Source organism: Oncorhynchus clarkii, chromosome 20 (genome assembly GCF_045791955.1).
Source record: "Oncorhynchus clarkii lewisi isolate Uvic-CL-2024 chromosome 20, UVic_Ocla_1.0, whole genome shotgun sequence".
Lineage (NCBI taxonomy): Eukaryota > Metazoa > Chordata > Actinopteri > Salmoniformes > Salmonidae > Oncorhynchus > Oncorhynchus clarkii.
In genome coordinates, this window is record NC_092166.1 from 16,416,272 (window position 1) to 16,433,071 (window position 16,800).

Here is a 16,800-nt window from a genome sequence, read left to right on the forward strand (position 1 = left end):
CTCGCTCGTAACGATCGCTCTCGCTCGTAACGATCGCTCTCGCTCGTAACGATCGCTCTCGCTCGTAACGATCGCTCTCTCTCGCTCGTAACGATCGCTCTCTCTCGCTCGTAACGATCGCTCGCTCGTAACGATCGCTCTCGCTCGTAACGATCGCTCGCTCGTAACGATCGCTCTCGCTCGTAACGATCGCTCTCTCTCGCTCGCAACGATCGCTCTCTCTCGCTCGTAACGATCGCTCTCTCTCGCTCGTAACGATCGCTCTCTCTCGCTCGTAACGATCGCTCTCTCTCGCTCGTAACGATCGCTCGCTCGTAACGATCGCTCGCTCGTAACGATCGCTCGCTCGTAACGATCGCTCGCTCGTAACGATCGCTCGCTCGTAACGATCGCTCGCTCGTAACGATCGCTCTCGCTCGTAACGATCGCTCTCGCTCGTAACGATCGCTCTCTCTCGCTCGTAACGATCGCTCTCTCTCGCTCGTAACGATCGCTCTCTCTCGCTCGTAACGATCGCTCTCTCCCGCTCGTAACGATAGCTCTCTCTCGCTCGTAACGATAGTTCTCTCTCGCTCGTTACGATAGCTCTCTCTCGCTCGTAACGATAGCGCTCTCTCGCTCGTAACGATCGCTCTCTCTCGCTCGTAACGATCGCTCTCTCTCGCTCGTAACGATCGCTCTCTCTCGCTCGTAACGATCGCGCTCTCGCTCGTAACGATCGCTCTCTCGTAACGATCGCTCTCTCGTAACGATCGCTCGCTCGTAACGATCGCTCTCGCTCGTAACGATCGCTCTCTCTCGCTCGTAACGATCGCTCTCTCTCGCTCGTAACGATCGCTCTCTCTCGCTCGTAACGATCGCTCTCTCTCGCTCGTAACGATCGCTCTCTCTCGCTCGTAACGATCGCTCTCTCTCGCTCGTAACGATCGCTCTCTCTCGCTCTTAACGATCGCTCTCTCTCGCTCGTAACGATCGCTCTCTCTCGCTCGTAACGATCGCTCGCTCGTAACGATCGCTCGCTCGTAACGATCGCTCGCTCGTAACGATCGCTCTCGCTCGTAACGATCGCTCTCGCTCGTAACAATCGCTCTCTCTCGCTCGTAACGATCGCTCTCTCTCGCTCGTAACGATCGCTCGCTCGTAACGATCGCTCGCTCGTAACGATCGCTCTCGCTCGTAACGATCGCTCGCTCGTAACGATCGCTCGCTCGTAACGATCGCTCTCGCTCGTAACGATCGCTCTCTCTCGCTCGTAACGATCGCTCTCTCTCGCTCGTAACGATCGCTCTCTCTCGCTCGTAACGATCGCTCTCTCTCGCTCGTAACGATCGCTCTCTCTCGCTCGTAACGATAGCTCTCTCTCGCTCGTAACGATAGTTCTCTCTCGCTCGTTACGATAGCTCTCTCTCGCTCGTAACGATAGCGCTCTCTCGCTCGTAACGATAGCTCTCTCTCGCTCGTAACGATCGCTCTCTCTCGCTCGTAACGATCGCTCTCTCTCGCTCGTAACGATCGCTCTCTCTCGCTCGTAACGATCGCTCTCTCTCGCTCGTAACGATCGCTCTCTCTCGCTCGTAACGATCGCTCTCTCTCGCTCGTAACGATCGCTCTCTCCCGCTCGTAACGCTCCCCCTTTTTCTCGTAACGCTCCCCCCCATCGTAAAGCTCGCTCTCTCCCCTCGTAAAGCTTGCTCTCTCTCCCCCCCCCCCCTTCTGTAGGTCCAGCTCCAGCCGTGACCGGGACAGGTTTGACCGCTTCGAGCGGCACGACAGCAGTCGTGACGAGCGTGGTGGCAGTCGCGACGCCCGCCCCCCTATCACTAAGCGCAGCTTCAGCCGTGAGACAGAGGAGCGTAGGGGCGATAGTTGCACCCCTACGGAACCCCCTGTCCGGCGCGTAGCCAGCATGACTGACGACAGAGACCGGGGAGGCAGCAGAGACCGGGGAGGCAGCAGAGACCGGGGAGGCAGCAGAGACCGGGGAGGCAGCCGTAGCCGGGGAGGCAGCGGTAGCCGGGACAGGGCTCCCAGCAAGGAGGTTGTTGGTAGGAGATTATACATACACATGCAACTTGACACACTACCTTCGCATACACATCCACGCATGCGCTCACATTGGATACATTTATACACTCTTAGTGTTAGTGTATAACTGTGTGGTTATGTATAATTGTCTGTGTTAGTATATACTAGTGTGTGTTAATCTGACTATGGTTTGTGTTGTATCTGTGCAGTGAAGCGTGAGACAGCCCCCACCCCTCCCCCCGATGCTCCGACCAAACCGGCCATGACCGAGGAGGAGCTGGAGAAGAAGTCCAGTGCCATCATCGAGGAGTACCTCCATCTCAATGACATGAAGGTACACACACACACCCATCTCAATGACATGAAGGTACACACACACACCCATCTCAATGACATGAAGGTACACACACACACACATCTCAATGACATGAAGGTACACACACACACCCATCTCAATGACATGAAGGTACACACACACACCCATCTCAATGACATGAAGGTACACACACACACCCATCTCAATGACATGAAGGTACACACACACACACACATCTCAATGACATGAAGGGACACACACACACCCATCTCAATGACATGTAGGTACACACACACACCCATCTCAATGACATGAAGGTACACACACCCACCCATCTCAATGACATGAAGGTACACACACACACCCATCTCAATGACATGAAGGGACACACACACACACCCATCTCAATGACATGAAGGGACACACACACACCCATCTCAATGACATGAAGGTACACACACACACACCCATCTCAATGACATGAAGGGACACACACACACACCCATCTCAATGACATGAAGGGACACACACACACCCATCTCAATGACATGAAGGTACACACACACCCATCTCAATGACATGAAGGGACACACACACACCCATCTCAATGACATGAAGGTACACACACCCACCCATCTCAATGACATGCTCACTCACGCATCATCAGTTTCATGTCAATGACAAATATACACACACACATTTGGAGGCCATAGTAAAGCTAACTACCGTATACTAAACTCCTGTCCTGCCCCCTCCGGCCCTGTAGGAGGCACTGCAGTGTGTAGTGGAGCTGAACAGCGCCCCGCTGCTCTTTGTGTTTGTGCGGAACGGTCTGGAGAACACTCTGGAGCGCAGCGCCATCGCCAGAGAACGCATGGGCCTGCTGCTGCACCAGCTCATCAAGGCTGGCACCCTGCCTACAACAGAGTACTACAAAGGGTAAGGGGGAGTATGTGTAGTACTTCCCTAGAGACCAGGTTGTGTGCTGGAGAGAGAGACAGACTGGGGAGGTCAGGGGGAAGAGCGAGGGAGGGGGGTAGGGAGAGAGAGGGCTGGGTGGGAGGGAGGGAGAAATTTAAAAAGAGAACCACTTTCTGACAATTTTAAACGCATAATATCTGAAAATGTAGCCAGCTAGACTCTCTTACCTGTTATACATGGATGGATGCTTCTCCCTCTCTGTCACAGATGCCATGGTTGCCCTTAGTTTGAAGATGTAATCCGGAGACAGGTGTTTTATACAACACAGCCTTCTGTGTCTTTGACTCCGTCTGCATATTTTGGGCTCTGTTCACAAACACACCCCACAGAGCCCCAGGACCACAACACAATTAGATCCAAACAAATCATGAGAAAACAAAAAGATAATTACTTGACAGAATGAATTAGAATGAATTAACAAAAAATCAGAGCAAACTAGAATGCTATATGGCCCTAAACAGAGCACACAGTGTCAGAATACCTGACCACTGTGACTGACCCAAAATGTATGGAAATCTTTGACTATGTATAGACTCAGTGAGCATAGCCTTGCTATTGAGAAAGGCCGTAGTCGGCAGACATGGCTCTCAAGAGAAGACAGGCTATGTTCACACTGCCCACAAAATTAGGTGGAAGCTGAGCTGCACTTCCTAACCTCCTGCCATATGTATGACCATATTAGAGAGACATATTTCCCTCAGATTACACAGACCCACAAAGAATTTTGAAAACAAACCCAGTTTTGAAAAACTCCCACATCTATTGGGTGTCGACAGAGCAGTGCCACAAAAGTACTGTGTGCTTGTTAGAGAAAATAATTTAGAAGGGTCAATGTTAGTGCATGTGTGTATGCTATGAGTAAGGTTTTCACCTGGTTGTGTGTTTTCATCATAGGCTCCAAGAGATCCTGGAGGTGGCTGAGGACATGGCCATAGACATCCCCCACATCTGGCAATACCTGTCTGAGCTCATCAACCCCATGCTCCACGAGGGAGGCATCCCCATGGGACAGCTCTTCAGGTGAGGTCCAGACTTTATAGGCTGCGTAGGCCCAGACTTTATAGGCTGCGTAGGCCCAAACTCTGGAGGTCACTGTCATGTAAGTGTTGATGCCAGAAGGCTTTGACTGAGGCTTCACTTATTGATGAATAGTTATCTGACAAGAGATGGTAATTTTCACTTTTCATAGAATGTTTGGGAATGACGTATAGATAGGAATTTGTGAAAATTCTATAGCAATATAGAATGAGATAGCTGACCTGTGTTTGGACAATGAATAGATACTGCAGTAAATACATCCTAATAAAAACATCTGTCTTGTCCAGGACCGGAGTCCACGCAGACCAGTGCGCCATAGCCAATCAGAGCTACTGTAGGCTTATATGCTAATAAGCCATTTGACACACGGCAAGTGTTGCCTACAATATTTAGCAAGTTTTCAGACCCCTCCAGCGACTTCTATTGGTAAAAGATTCTAGCGACAAATGAAGCTACTTACACGGGCACGTCATCATTCACTTTGAACTGGACTGTGTGTTTACAGGCAGTAGCAACAGCCGACTTTAGATCAATGGAACACATTTGCCAAAATACACCTGAATGGATTTCTGCAAATATGTCAATACCACTTGGGAGTCCTCTTATATTTGAGAACTTAACAGTCATATTGATCAAACAACCATGAAAAGGTAGGCGCTCTCCCTCAGTTACCTGTGCAACAACTCTTAGCCAGAGCGAGATGAGCTAAACACTACCGAGGGAACAGTAGATTCGTAAAACGTTGCTCTCCCCCGCTCAGAGGGTTAAGGGACCGTCTTAAAACTGCAACGCCTACATGACATATAGCTCTCAAATAAGTATGACTTTGTTCAGAGACCTCTGCTCTAGAATCCACAGTAATTAATTTTTTGACATTTTATTTCACTTTACAGAGAACTTCAATTGCTTCCATGAGTAGTTCAGGGACCTCACCTGTCCAATATATGGCAATTGCTATTGTATTTTTTTTTTACATTGACTGTTTTCAAAGAATGTATTTTCTTAATGTATAAAAAATACTTGTTAAAAACTTCAATAGCTTCCACCCCATATCACTTGCATGAATTAAACCTGTTACTGTTTCAGGGACCTCATCAATACAATCTCAGGCAACATTTATTTTTTTACATATGAAAGAAATGTCATAGAAAAAGGCCAAAGTTAAATAGAAATGTAATTACTGTAGATTGTGCGGTGATAGAGGTTGGACGCTATTTACGTTTTATTTTGACATTTCATTTAAAATAGCCAAAGTAAAAATACATAAAAAAATCCAGATGTAATTGCCGTAGTTTGTACAAATGTTAAAGTTCAGTATAGCCAGATAAATTAATTCACATTTCTTGCCAGCTTACCACATGACACCTACATCTCTATCTGTAGCCTTGGAAAAACATTATGGGGGGGAAAAGGCAGCCACGAACCCACTCGTCCAATAACACCCTCCCAACAGCTAGCTAGCTAACGTTGGGCTCTGTGTTTTTAGCTTGCAAAATAAATGGCTACATAAATAGATAAGCTAGCCTATTGCCCATGTTATAACTGACTTGTGATCATTGCCTGCCTATGCTAGTTTGATTGTATAGACATACCCAGCCCTGGTTACATTCGTCCCTTTTTGTCCAAAATATTGAGTAATTTAACCTGAAACAGAGCATCCTGATTGGCTAAAGGAAGTTAGCGATGTACCAGGACAGATGGGATTTACAACTTGATAGCAATATTTGTTGGAGTTCCAAGATATTTATTGGTGAATTTGTAATTAGACATTTTGAGTCAAATAGAACCTATTTTTAAAACCTCTTATGAAGTTGGTTTTGTAGCATACATTGGGAATTTTATATTTTTGACTGATTATGATTGTCTGTTTGTTTCATATCTGCAAAGTAGTTAAAACGCTGTCAGTTCTACTTGAAGAGTGTGCCCAATAACCTTGCTGCTGTATGTGTGTCTACAGAGAGATCTCCAAGCCCCTGATTCCCCTGCGTAAGGCCGGTGTGCTGCTGGTGCACATCCTCAACTTACTCTGTAAAGAAATGGTGAGTGTCTGTATGAACGCCATGTGTATTATACTAGATCAGGGCTCTCAAACACTGTTCCTGGAGAGCTGCCCTCCTGTAGGTGTTCAATCCAACCCCAGTTGTAACTAACCTGATTCAGCTTATCAACCAGCTAATTATTAGAATCAGGTGCGCTAGATTGGTTGTATTGAACCTACAGGACGGTAGGGTTGAAGAACCCTGTACCAGATAGATATACAACTTTGTATGTGTTTGAAATGTGTGTAACCATGTCCATGAGTGGTGCATTGTGCACATTTGAAGATGTCTGTATGTGTTGACCACACACACACACAGCGCCTTCAGAAAGTATTCACACCCCTTGACTTGTTCCACATTTTGGCGTTACAGCCTGAATAAAAAATGGACTACATTGAGATTTTTGTCACTGGCCATGCTACCCCATAATGTCAACATGGAATTATTTAAAAATATGTATATTAATAAAACATTTTAAGCTGAAATGTTGTGAGTCAATAAGTATTCAACCCCTTTTGTTATGGCAAGTCTAAGTTCAGGAGTAAAAAAATCCCCGCATAGAAGGGCACCTATTGATAGATGGGTAAAAGAAGAAGAAGCTAATAACCCTTAGAGCATGGTGCAGTTATTCATTTTACACTTTAGATAGTGTATCAATACACAGTCGCTACAAAGTTAAAAGGCAGCAGGACAATAACCTAAAACACAAGGCCAAATATACACTGGAGTTGCTTACCAAGAAGACAGTGGTTTGAGTGGCCAAGCTACAGTTTTTACTCAAATCTGCTTGAAAATCTAGCAATGATCCACAGCCAGTTTTGACAGAGCAGAATTTTGAAAGGAATAATGGGCAAATATTGTACAATCCAGATGTGCAAAGCTCTTTGAGACTCACAACTGTAATTGCTGCCAAAGGTGACGTATTGCTGCCAAACGTATTGACTCAAGGGTATGAATACTTATGTAAATGAGATTTCTATTTCATTTTCAATCCATTTGTTGTTTGCTAGAATTTCTAAAAACATGTTTTCACTTTGGCAATATGGTAGATGGGTGAGAAACATCTGTGTAATCCATTTTGAATTCAGGCTAACACAACAAAATGTGAAATAAGTCAAGGGATATGAATATTTTCTGGAGGCACTGAATGTACAAAACATTAGGAACCCCCCCCCTTGCCCCAGAACAGCCTCAGTTCGTCAGGGCATGGACTCTACAAGGTATAGATAGTGTTCCACAGGGATGCTGAACCGTGTTGACGCCAATGCTTCCCACAGTTGTCAAGTTGGCTGGATATCCTTTGTGTGGTGGGCCATTCTTGATACACGGGAAACTGTTGAGCATGAAAAATCCAGAAGCGTTGCTCTTCTTGACAGTCTAACCTATGTGTCTTCTACCAAACCGTTCAAAGGCACTGACATTTTGTGTCTTGCCCATTCACCCTCTGAATGGAACCTATACACAATCCATGTCTTAATTGTCTCAAGGCTTTAAAACCCTTCTTTAACCTGTCTCCTCCCCTTCATCTACACGGATTTGAAGTGGATTTAACAAGTGACATCAATAAGGGATCATAGCTTTCACCTGGTCGGTCTGTCATGGAAAGAGCAGGTGTTCCTTATGTTTTATATGCTGTGTGTGTATATAAATATTGTTTCTGTGTTAGACCCATAAGAAGGTGGGCGGTATGTGGATGGAGGCGGGGCTCAACTGGAGAGACTTCTTGCCAGAGGACGAGGATGTCAACAAGTTTGTGACTGAACAGGTCAGTGGGGGACAATGGGGTTTATTGCTGATCTGTTGTAAGTATTTGCTAATGAAATGTTTAGTTGGGGCCACGCAATCTGACTGTGCCATTTTAAGGATGGACGACTGAAAATATGACTGTCCTTTATAAATGAGAGGAAACATTGATGGGTTGATGGGTTTACTGTCTCGTTCTATGAGTGTGTGTTCTTAATGTCATCCTATGGTGTGTTCTCTTTCCAGAAAATTGAGTTTACCCTGGGGGAGAAGTCAGACGGGACCAATCAGAAGACAACCATGAGTGGGGAGGAGCTTAGCAAACAGCTTGACAGACTGATCCAGGACAAGGCTAACAACCAACGCATCAGAGACTGGGTCCAGGTCTGTCTTCTCCTGTGTGTGTCCTGGTGTGGTGGGGGGTTTGTGTGTGTCCGTGGTGGGGTGTGTGTGTGTCCGTCCGTCCGTGGTGGGGTGTGTGTGTGTCCGTCCGTCCGTGGTGGGGGGTTTGTGTGTGTGTCCGTGGTGGTGGGGGGGTGTCCTGGTGTGTGTGTGCGCGTATGCAACTGTCTGAGTATCAACAGGTAAATTGAATGAGTGATTTGCATTCTAGGCACCACCATTTTACTCTTGGGAAACCAGTCTCTGTGTGGTAACTGTTTATCATCTCACCTACAGGCCAACCTGGACGAACAGCAGACGTCCGCCAACCAGTTTGTGCGCTCTCTGATGACATCAATTTGCCAGTCAGCCGTTATATGTGAGTATGCATTCCGAGCCCATATCTCGGGCCCTTCTGTTTGCATAGCTTAACAACGCCAACCTCCTTTCTTGGCATGCACGCTGTCTTCCTGTCCTCTGTGTTATGGAGGGACATAAAGTCCAGTGCTTTGTCTTCAGTGGCAGAACGTTTCCATTTTCTGGTTCTATCCTCAATTGCTGATATCTATGTCTGATTGGCAATGAGGGCATCAAGTTGGGTGTAGAATGAGTGTTGGTAGTTTGTGCCAGTCTAACTTTGGGTTAATATCCCTAAGAAAAGGGTTAACTGGTTGGAGACTAAGGAGGAAAAACACATCCATCCTTTCTCCCTTTGTATGTCACTGAGTCCTGCATGTTAGTGCTCGGAACCTTCGACTTTCACTGTACCCTGCAATAACACCGGCAACCCTGTAACTGTGACCAAGCACTCTGAATCTTAGTTTCTCTAGGCACTCACTCTCCATCTCTCCTTGCTTCCCTCCGTCCAGGTGAGAACCCATACAAGGTGGACGTGGAGCAGATTACCCAGAGGGCAAAGCTGCTGCAGCGGTACCTGAGTGACGAGAAGAAGGAACTGCAGGCCCTCTATGCCCTCCAGGCCCTCATGGTGCACATGGAGCAACCGGCCAGTGAGTACAGTATAGCATCGCAGTGTCTCTCACCTCAGTTCTGTGAGGTTGTGTATGATTGTGGATAGCGAGGCTAGAGTCACGCCTTTACAACCTCATTGTCCTGGTGTGCTAGAGTGCTCGTAAAGTAAACATCTTTGCCTATTCATTGGCTGTAGTCTCTTCTGACCCAGCCAATCACCAGCTCAGATACAGAACCTACATTTGTATGTTTTTTGTACTTTTACCCTTTTTTCTTCCCAATTTTGTGATATCCAATTGTTAGTTAGTCTTGTCTCATCGTTGCAACTCCCCAACGGACTTGGGAGAGGCGAATGTCGAGAGCCGCGTGTCCTCCGAAACACGACCCTCCAAAGCCGCACTGCTTCTTGACACACTGCTCGCTTAACCCTGGAGGCCAGCCACACCAATGTGTCAGAGGAATCACCGTACAGCTGGCGACCGAAGTCAGCGTGCATGAGCCCAGCCCGGACATCCCGGCCGGCCAAACCCTCCCCTAACCCGGACGACGGTGGGCCAATTGTGCGCTGCCTCATTGGTCTCCCCATCGCGGCAGGCTGCAACACAGCCTGGGATTTAACCCGGGTCTATAGTGACACCTCAAGCACTGCGATGTAGTTCCTTAGAGCGCCACTCGGGAGGCTCAGAACCTCCATTCTAATGTTGTTTTTTTATAGTGAATATCCACATCGTGGCAGTTTCTTCACATTTTGCGTAGAGTTTGTCTTTCACATTCCAGCCAACTAACTGTCTAGTCTTATAAAAAAAATATATATATATAGATACTTTCTTTTTGTTTAAAATGAGCTTTGGTGGTTTGTGTGAGTAAGAAATGGGATGGAGGGAGTATATATTGATTTGCTTTTCTCTGCCTAGCTAATGTGTTGTGGCTATTCTCTATCAATGTTCATGAGTCATGATTATGAAGCTTAACCATCATCTCTTCCTGTCACCCTCCCTTCACCAGATCTGCTGCGGATGTTCTTTGACACGCTTTACGACGAGGACGTGATCAAAGAGGAGGCCTTTTACAGGTGGGAGTCCAGCAAAGACCCAGCCGAGCAGACTGGAAAGGGTGTGGCCCTCAAGTCGGTCACCGCCTTCTTCACCTGGCTCCGTGATGCCGAAGAAGAGTCCGACAAAGACTAAACGGGCCTCACTCTAAAACAACCCCTCTATGGCCAGGGAGGGGTATTGCAAGGGGGGCCAAGGAGGGATTTGGACTCTGGCTCTTTAATGTTGCGGACTGATACCAATCCTCAACGAGGCTATTGAGAGCGGGACATACAATCACTTTCTCTCTCTTTCTCTCACTCTCACTTCGTCATTCTCTCTCCTTTCCCAGTTTTGTGATGGCGAGTGTCCGCCGAAAATGAAATAAACCTGAAAAATTATTCTGCCGGATTTTGCTTGTGTAAACGCGTGGGATAACTACTACGGTCATTGCGTATAAAACCCTTTTAACTTTATGTTCTTGAAAAACTTAAGCCACCACGCTGCTCTCTTTATGGTTCTAGACACAATTCTATTATGCAACATACTATATGACACGCAAAACGCATAGAGACAATGGTAGAGGTGTCATGTAGCATGCTTTTCCCCAGGAGTGGGGGTATCATGCTGCGCCCGTGTGATGTCCGATCCAACACTATCTTGTTTATGGAGCGTGCAGCATGGTTTAAGTGTTTCTATTGGTGATTAATGTGGAAAGGAGAAGCAGCAGACATGGTATGTTGGCTGATCAGCTGACATCAAATTTATGTGGCTGACTGTATGGAGCCGCTGATTGGAGTTCTGAGAGAAGTTTGTCTGTACCTTTTTCCCCACTTCCAGTTTACCGCTGTACTAGGACCTGTGTGAGGACAGAAACACAATGGAGGACTGATTGTGACCTATGACCATTAGCCTCTGACCATGGCTACTGAGGGGAGGGAGAGGGGGGAGGGGGTCTTCTGTATGCTTCCTTAAACCCATCCTTTCACTTCCACCCCCAGTAGTCAATCCTGACTGAGATTCTTCATCTTTTACCTTTCTTGTACTTACATGATGAACTGTTGGGTGCTTTCTCTCTCGAGACCCCTGTCATATCGGTAAAGAAACACCTAACTAGAGGAAACTTAATGACAAGGTCACCATTTAAAACTTGAAACCTAAAGAAATCAACTTGATGAAAAACAGAAATGATCCGAAAGCCTTTTCTACTCTGAGTAGAATCACATTTCAGGAGCGTTCTGTACATATATATATATATTACACTTTTTTCTGTTTTATTTTTCAGAAATAATACAAATAAATTGCTGATGTACTGTAAACTTTAAAATGCCATGTATCTTTTTCCAACAGAAATGGCAGGTTGACGAGATGCAGAAAGGGGTGCTTTAGGTGTTCCATTCATTAGTTTTATTGGAATTTTGTAAATATTTTTTCCCCTATTTTATTATTTAAGGAATAACTGCTTCTTTTTGCATCGGAAACTGGAAAAGATGAGGAAACAGAGCATTGCAAATAAAATACCTGAGTGGAGTTTGTAGTAGAAATAGTGTTTGTATGGTCACTAGTATACTTATTTTTCTTCTCTAGTTTAGCCTGCCAGAAGGATTGTACATGCCCACTAGGTGTAGCATTTTTGTATAGGGTTGAAATGTCTATCAGAGAGCCACATCAGGGGTTTATCAAAGGCTCACGCACTCCATTATTGACAGAACAGTAGCTTTCTCATTCCCTGTGGGATTAACAGGGATGACGGTGCATCAGGTGGTGCACATGTTGGGACTTGGGAAATTTAGGTCAATCAACCGTCGGGTTTACAGGTTTGCAGGTGGTTAGGATGGGTCCCGAGTGGTGCAACAGTCTAAGGCATTGCATCTCATTGCTAGAGGCGTCACTACAGACCCTGGTTTGATTCCAGGATGTATCGCAACCGGCCGTTATTGGGAGTCCCATAGGGCGGCGCACAATTGGCCCAGCATCGTCCGGGTTTGGCAAGGGGTAGGCGGTCATTGTAAATAAGAATTTGTTCTTGACTGACTTGGCTAGTTAAATAAAAAGAATGGTAGCCTAATTTAGTCTCCAATTACAGAGCATTCGGTAAGTATTGAGGGGGGAAAACTTATTAAATCCATTTTAGAAAAAGGCTGTAACATAACACAATGTGGAAAAATTCAAGGGGTCTGAATACTTTCTAAAGGACTATATGTGGACTAGGTAGCCTACATTGACAGACGTACCACAAGTAATAGCAACAACAAACAATTCACGAGATGGGATCAATGGGGGGAACAGAATTGGTTAAGACAATGTCTTGCGTTAATGACGCCTGCCAACATCAGAGGGAACCATTTTGACAGAGCGCATATGTTTGAAGTGTGAAAGCTGGACTTTTTGAACTACAAGACCGTGTTTTAGTATCGGGGGAACTAAACCGCACGGGGCACCATGGTAGCATCTGTTGATGGGATTTGAGACCAGCGCATTGTGATCATGTGCGATACTCGACGATGCCACCACCTCCATTTGGTTTGCAGGCAGTGGCTGATTTTAGCAGGTAAATCTTGGTTGGGTAAAAAAAGTTTTTTAATGCAAGCCAGCAAAAACAATACATTAATTGCACTATAACGGTGACAAACGGTGCCAAAAAACTGTTAGGGCCTACATAAAGCTGTTCCATCACTGCTACACCTGGCTATCAGCGGAGCCTTGTCTGGCAGCGAAACAATTCATTCAGTCTCATTTACTGCCTTTTATTTATTTTTTTAAACATAGCTGATTTGGCTGACTTGCTTAAACAAATGTGGTTTCTAATGACAATTGAGATGTACAAACTATGGCATAAAGTGACGACGAGCGGATAAGAGGCTATCCGTAATTTAGATTAAGACATTAATGAGCGAGCTAGGACAGGCAACTATCTGTTCTGCACTTCTGAAATGTACAGCTACAGAATAAAGAACATGGGCCGTTCTTACGGTGTTCTCCCTGCACACCAACTTAGAACCATTGGATAAATAAAGGAGATATATAACCATACAATGAAAGCTCTTGCAATATTCTATGATTACATTTCTCTAAAACAGGCTATAGGCTAAATGTGCACCGCCAAGTCAGAACTATAGGCTACATTTTAGAAGGTGACAAGGGATCAAATTATGTTATTATAGAATACTGAAGTATAATTACAAGCATTTCATAAGTGTCAAAGGCTTTTATTGACAATTCCATGAAGTTGATGCAAAGAGGCAATATTTGCAGTGTTGCCCCTTCTTTTTCAAGACCTCTGCAATCCACCCTGGCATGCTGTCCATTAACTTCCGGGCCACATCCTGACTGATGGCAGCCCATTCTTGCATAATCAATGCTTGAAGTTTGTCAGAATTTGTTTGTCCACCCGCCTCTTGAGGGATTGACCACAAGTTCTCATTGGGATTAAGGTCTGGGGAGTTTCCTGGCCATGGACCCAAAATATCGATGTTTTGTTCCCCGAGCCACTTACTTATCACTTTGCCTTATGGCAAGGTGCTCCATCATGCTGGAAAAGGCATTGTTCTTCACAAAACTGTTCCTGGATGGTTGGGAGAAGTTGCTCTAGGAGGATGGTACCATTATTTGTTCACGGCTGTGTTCTTAGGCAAAATTGTGAGTGAGCCCACTCCCTTGGCTGAGAAGCAACCCCACACATGAATGGTATCAGAATGGTTTACTGTTGGCAAGACACAGGACTGATGGTAGCGCTCACCTTGTCTTTTCCGGACAAGCTTTTTTCAGGATGCCCCAAACAATCGGAAAGGGGATTCATCAGAGAAAATGACTTTACTCCAGTCCTCAACAGTCCAATCCCTGTACCTTTTGCAGAATATCAGTCTGTCCCTGATGTTTTTCCTGGAGAGAAGTTGCTTCTTTGCTGCCCTTCTTGACACCAGGCCATCCTCCAAAAGTCTTTGCATCACTGTGCATGTAGATGCACTCTCACCTGCCTGCTGCCATTCCTGAGCAAGCTCTGTACTGGTGTTGCCCCGATCCCGCAGCTGAATCAACTTTAGGAGACGGTCCTGGCGCTTGCTGGACTTTCTTGGGCGCCCTGAAGCCGCCTTCACAATTGAACCGCTTTCCTTGAAGTTCTTGATGATCCGATAAATGGTTGATTTAGGTGCAATCTTACTGGCAGCAATATCCTTGTCTGTGAAGCCCTTTCTGTGCAAAGCAATGATGACGGCACGTGTTTCCTTGCAGGTAACCATGGTTGACAGAGGAAGAACAATGATTCCAAGCACCACCCTCCTTTTTGAAGCTTCTAGTCTGTTATTCAAACTCAATCAGCATGACAGATCTCCAGCCTTGTCCTCGTCAACACTCACCTGTGTTAACGAGAGAATCACTGATATGATGTCAGCTGGTCTTTTTGTGGCAGGGCTGAAATGCAGTGGAAATTTTTTGGGGGGATTCAGTTAATTTGCTTGGCAATGAGGGACTTTGCAATTAATTTCAATTCATCTGATCACTCTTCATAACATTCTGGTGTATATGCAAATTGCCATCATACAAACTGAGGCAGCAGACTTTGTGAAAATGTAATATTTGTGTCATTCTCAACTTTTGGCCACGACTGTACAGTGCATTCGGAAAGAATTCAGACCCCTTGAATTTGTCCACATTTTATTACATGACATCCTTATTGTAAAATTGATTAAATTATAATTTTTTCCCTCAATCTACACACAATACCCCATAATGGTGACTCAAAAGCAGGTTTTATAAATTGTTGCAAGTGTAAAAATTAAAAGATATCTTATTTACATGAGTATTCAGATTCTTTACTCAGATCTTTGTTGAATCACCTTTGGCAATGATTACAGCTTCAAGTCTTCTTGGGTATGATGCTACAAGCTTGGCACACCTGTATTTGGAGAGTTTCGCACATTCTTCTCTGCAGATCATCTCAAACTCTGTCAGGTTGGATGGGGAGCATCTCTCCGATCGAACATCTCTGGAGAGACATGAAAATAGCTGTGCAGAGACGCTCGGTCATGTTGGATGGGGAGTGTCTGCACAGCTATTTTCAGGTCTCTCCAGAGATGTTCGATCGGGTTCAATTTCGGGCTCTGGCAGGGCCACTCAAGGACTTTGAGTCTTGTTCCGAAGCCACTCCTGCATTGTCTTGGCTGTGTATTTTAGGGTTGTTGTCCTGTTGGAAGGTGAACCTTCGCCCCAGTCTGAGGTCCTGAGTGCTCTGGAGCAGGTTTTCATCAAGGATCTCTCTGTACTTTTCTCCGTTCATCTTTCCCTCAATTCTGACTAGTCTCCCAGTCCGTGCTGCTAAAAAGCATCCCCACAGCATGATGCTGCTACCACAATGCTTCACCTTAGGGATGATGCCAGGTTTCCTACAGACTTGACACTTGGCATTCAGGCCAAATAATTCAATCTTGGTTTCATCAGACCAGAGAATCTTGTTTCTTATGGTCTGAGAGTATGTTCTTTTAGATGCCTGTTGGCAAACTCCAAGAGGGCTGTTGTGCCTTTTACTGATGAATGGCTTCTGTCTGGCGTCTCTACAATAAAGACCTGATTTAGTGGAGTGCTGCAGAGATGTTTGTCCTTCTGGAAGGTTCTCCCATCTCCACAGAGGAGCTCTGTCAGTGACCATTGGGTTCTTGGTCACTTCCCTGACCAAGGCCCTTCTCCCTCGATTGCTCAGTTTTGCTGGGCGGGCAGCACTTTTGGAAGAGTCTTGGTGGTTCCAAACTTCTTCCATTAAAGAATGATGGAGGCTGCTGTGTTCTTGGGGACCTTCAATGCTGAAGAAATGTTTTGGTACTTTTCTGTGCCTCGACACAGTCCTGTTTCGGAACTCTACAGACAATTACTTCAACCTCGTGGTTTGGTTTTTGCTCTGACATGCACTGTCAACTGTGGGACCTTTTATATGGGCCTGTGTGTGCCTTTCAAAATCATGTCCAATCAATTGAATTTACTTCAGGTGGACTCCAATCAAGTTGTAGAAACATCTCAAGGATGATCAATGGAAACAGGATGCACTTGAGCTCAATTTGGAGTCTCCCAGCAAATGGTCTGAATACTTAGGTAAATAAGGTATTTCTGTTTTTATATTTTTAATACATTTTGCAAAATTTCAAAATCTGTTCTCTTTGTCATTAGGGTATTGTATGTAGATTGATCCGGGGGAACAATGTGGGAAAAAAGTCAAGGGTTCTGAATGCTTCCCGAATGGACTATCTCCCTGGCATATTACATTTATGCAGCAGCATACAAT

At 45.5% G+C, this 16,800-nt stretch overlaps 1 protein-coding gene, 1 non-coding gene and 1 pseudogene across 9 annotated transcripts in view; all 3 read left to right on the forward strand.

Annotated features, from left to right (window-relative positions):
* Window positions 1–10,927, forward strand: part of LOC139376014 (eukaryotic translation initiation factor 4 gamma 1-like) — a 45,957-nt gene extending 35,030 nt beyond the window's left edge. For 4 of the 8 annotated variants that reach the window (XM_071118066.1, XM_071118065.1, XM_071118063.1 and 1 more), the window contains 11 exons: window positions 1,720–1,931; window positions 1,986–2,045; window positions 2,235–2,359; window positions 3,108–3,280; window positions 4,217–4,342; window positions 6,318–6,399; window positions 8,066–8,164; window positions 8,389–8,526; window positions 8,821–8,902; window positions 9,393–9,533; window positions 10,501–10,927. In XM_071118066.1, coding sequence (XP_070974167.1) covers window positions 1,720–1,931; window positions 1,986–2,045; window positions 2,235–2,359; window positions 3,108–3,280; window positions 4,217–4,342; window positions 6,318–6,399; window positions 8,066–8,164; window positions 8,389–8,526; window positions 8,821–8,902; window positions 9,393–9,533; window positions 10,501–10,682 — 1,420 coding nt within the window. In that variant the 3' untranslated portion in view covers window positions 10,683–10,927. Of the gene's footprint in view, window positions 1–1,719; window positions 2,046–2,234; window positions 2,360–3,107; window positions 3,281–4,216; window positions 4,343–6,317; window positions 6,400–8,065; window positions 8,165–8,388; window positions 8,527–8,820; window positions 8,903–9,392; window positions 9,534–10,500 lie in introns of all 8 variants that reach the window. The other 4 variants (XM_071118061.1, XM_071118064.1, XM_071118062.1 and 1 more) reach the window with 1 other exon arrangement.
* On the forward strand, window positions 8,965–9,092 carry LOC139377759 (small nucleolar RNA SNORA57; annotated as a pseudogene).
* Window positions 9,600–9,730, forward strand: LOC139377766 (small nucleolar RNA SNORA3/SNORA45 family). The gene has a single exon (XR_011628237.1). It is a non-coding gene; the product is annotated as a small nucleolar RNA SNORA3/SNORA45 family (small nucleolar RNA).
* Window positions 10,928–16,800: the final 5,873 nt, after the last annotated feature.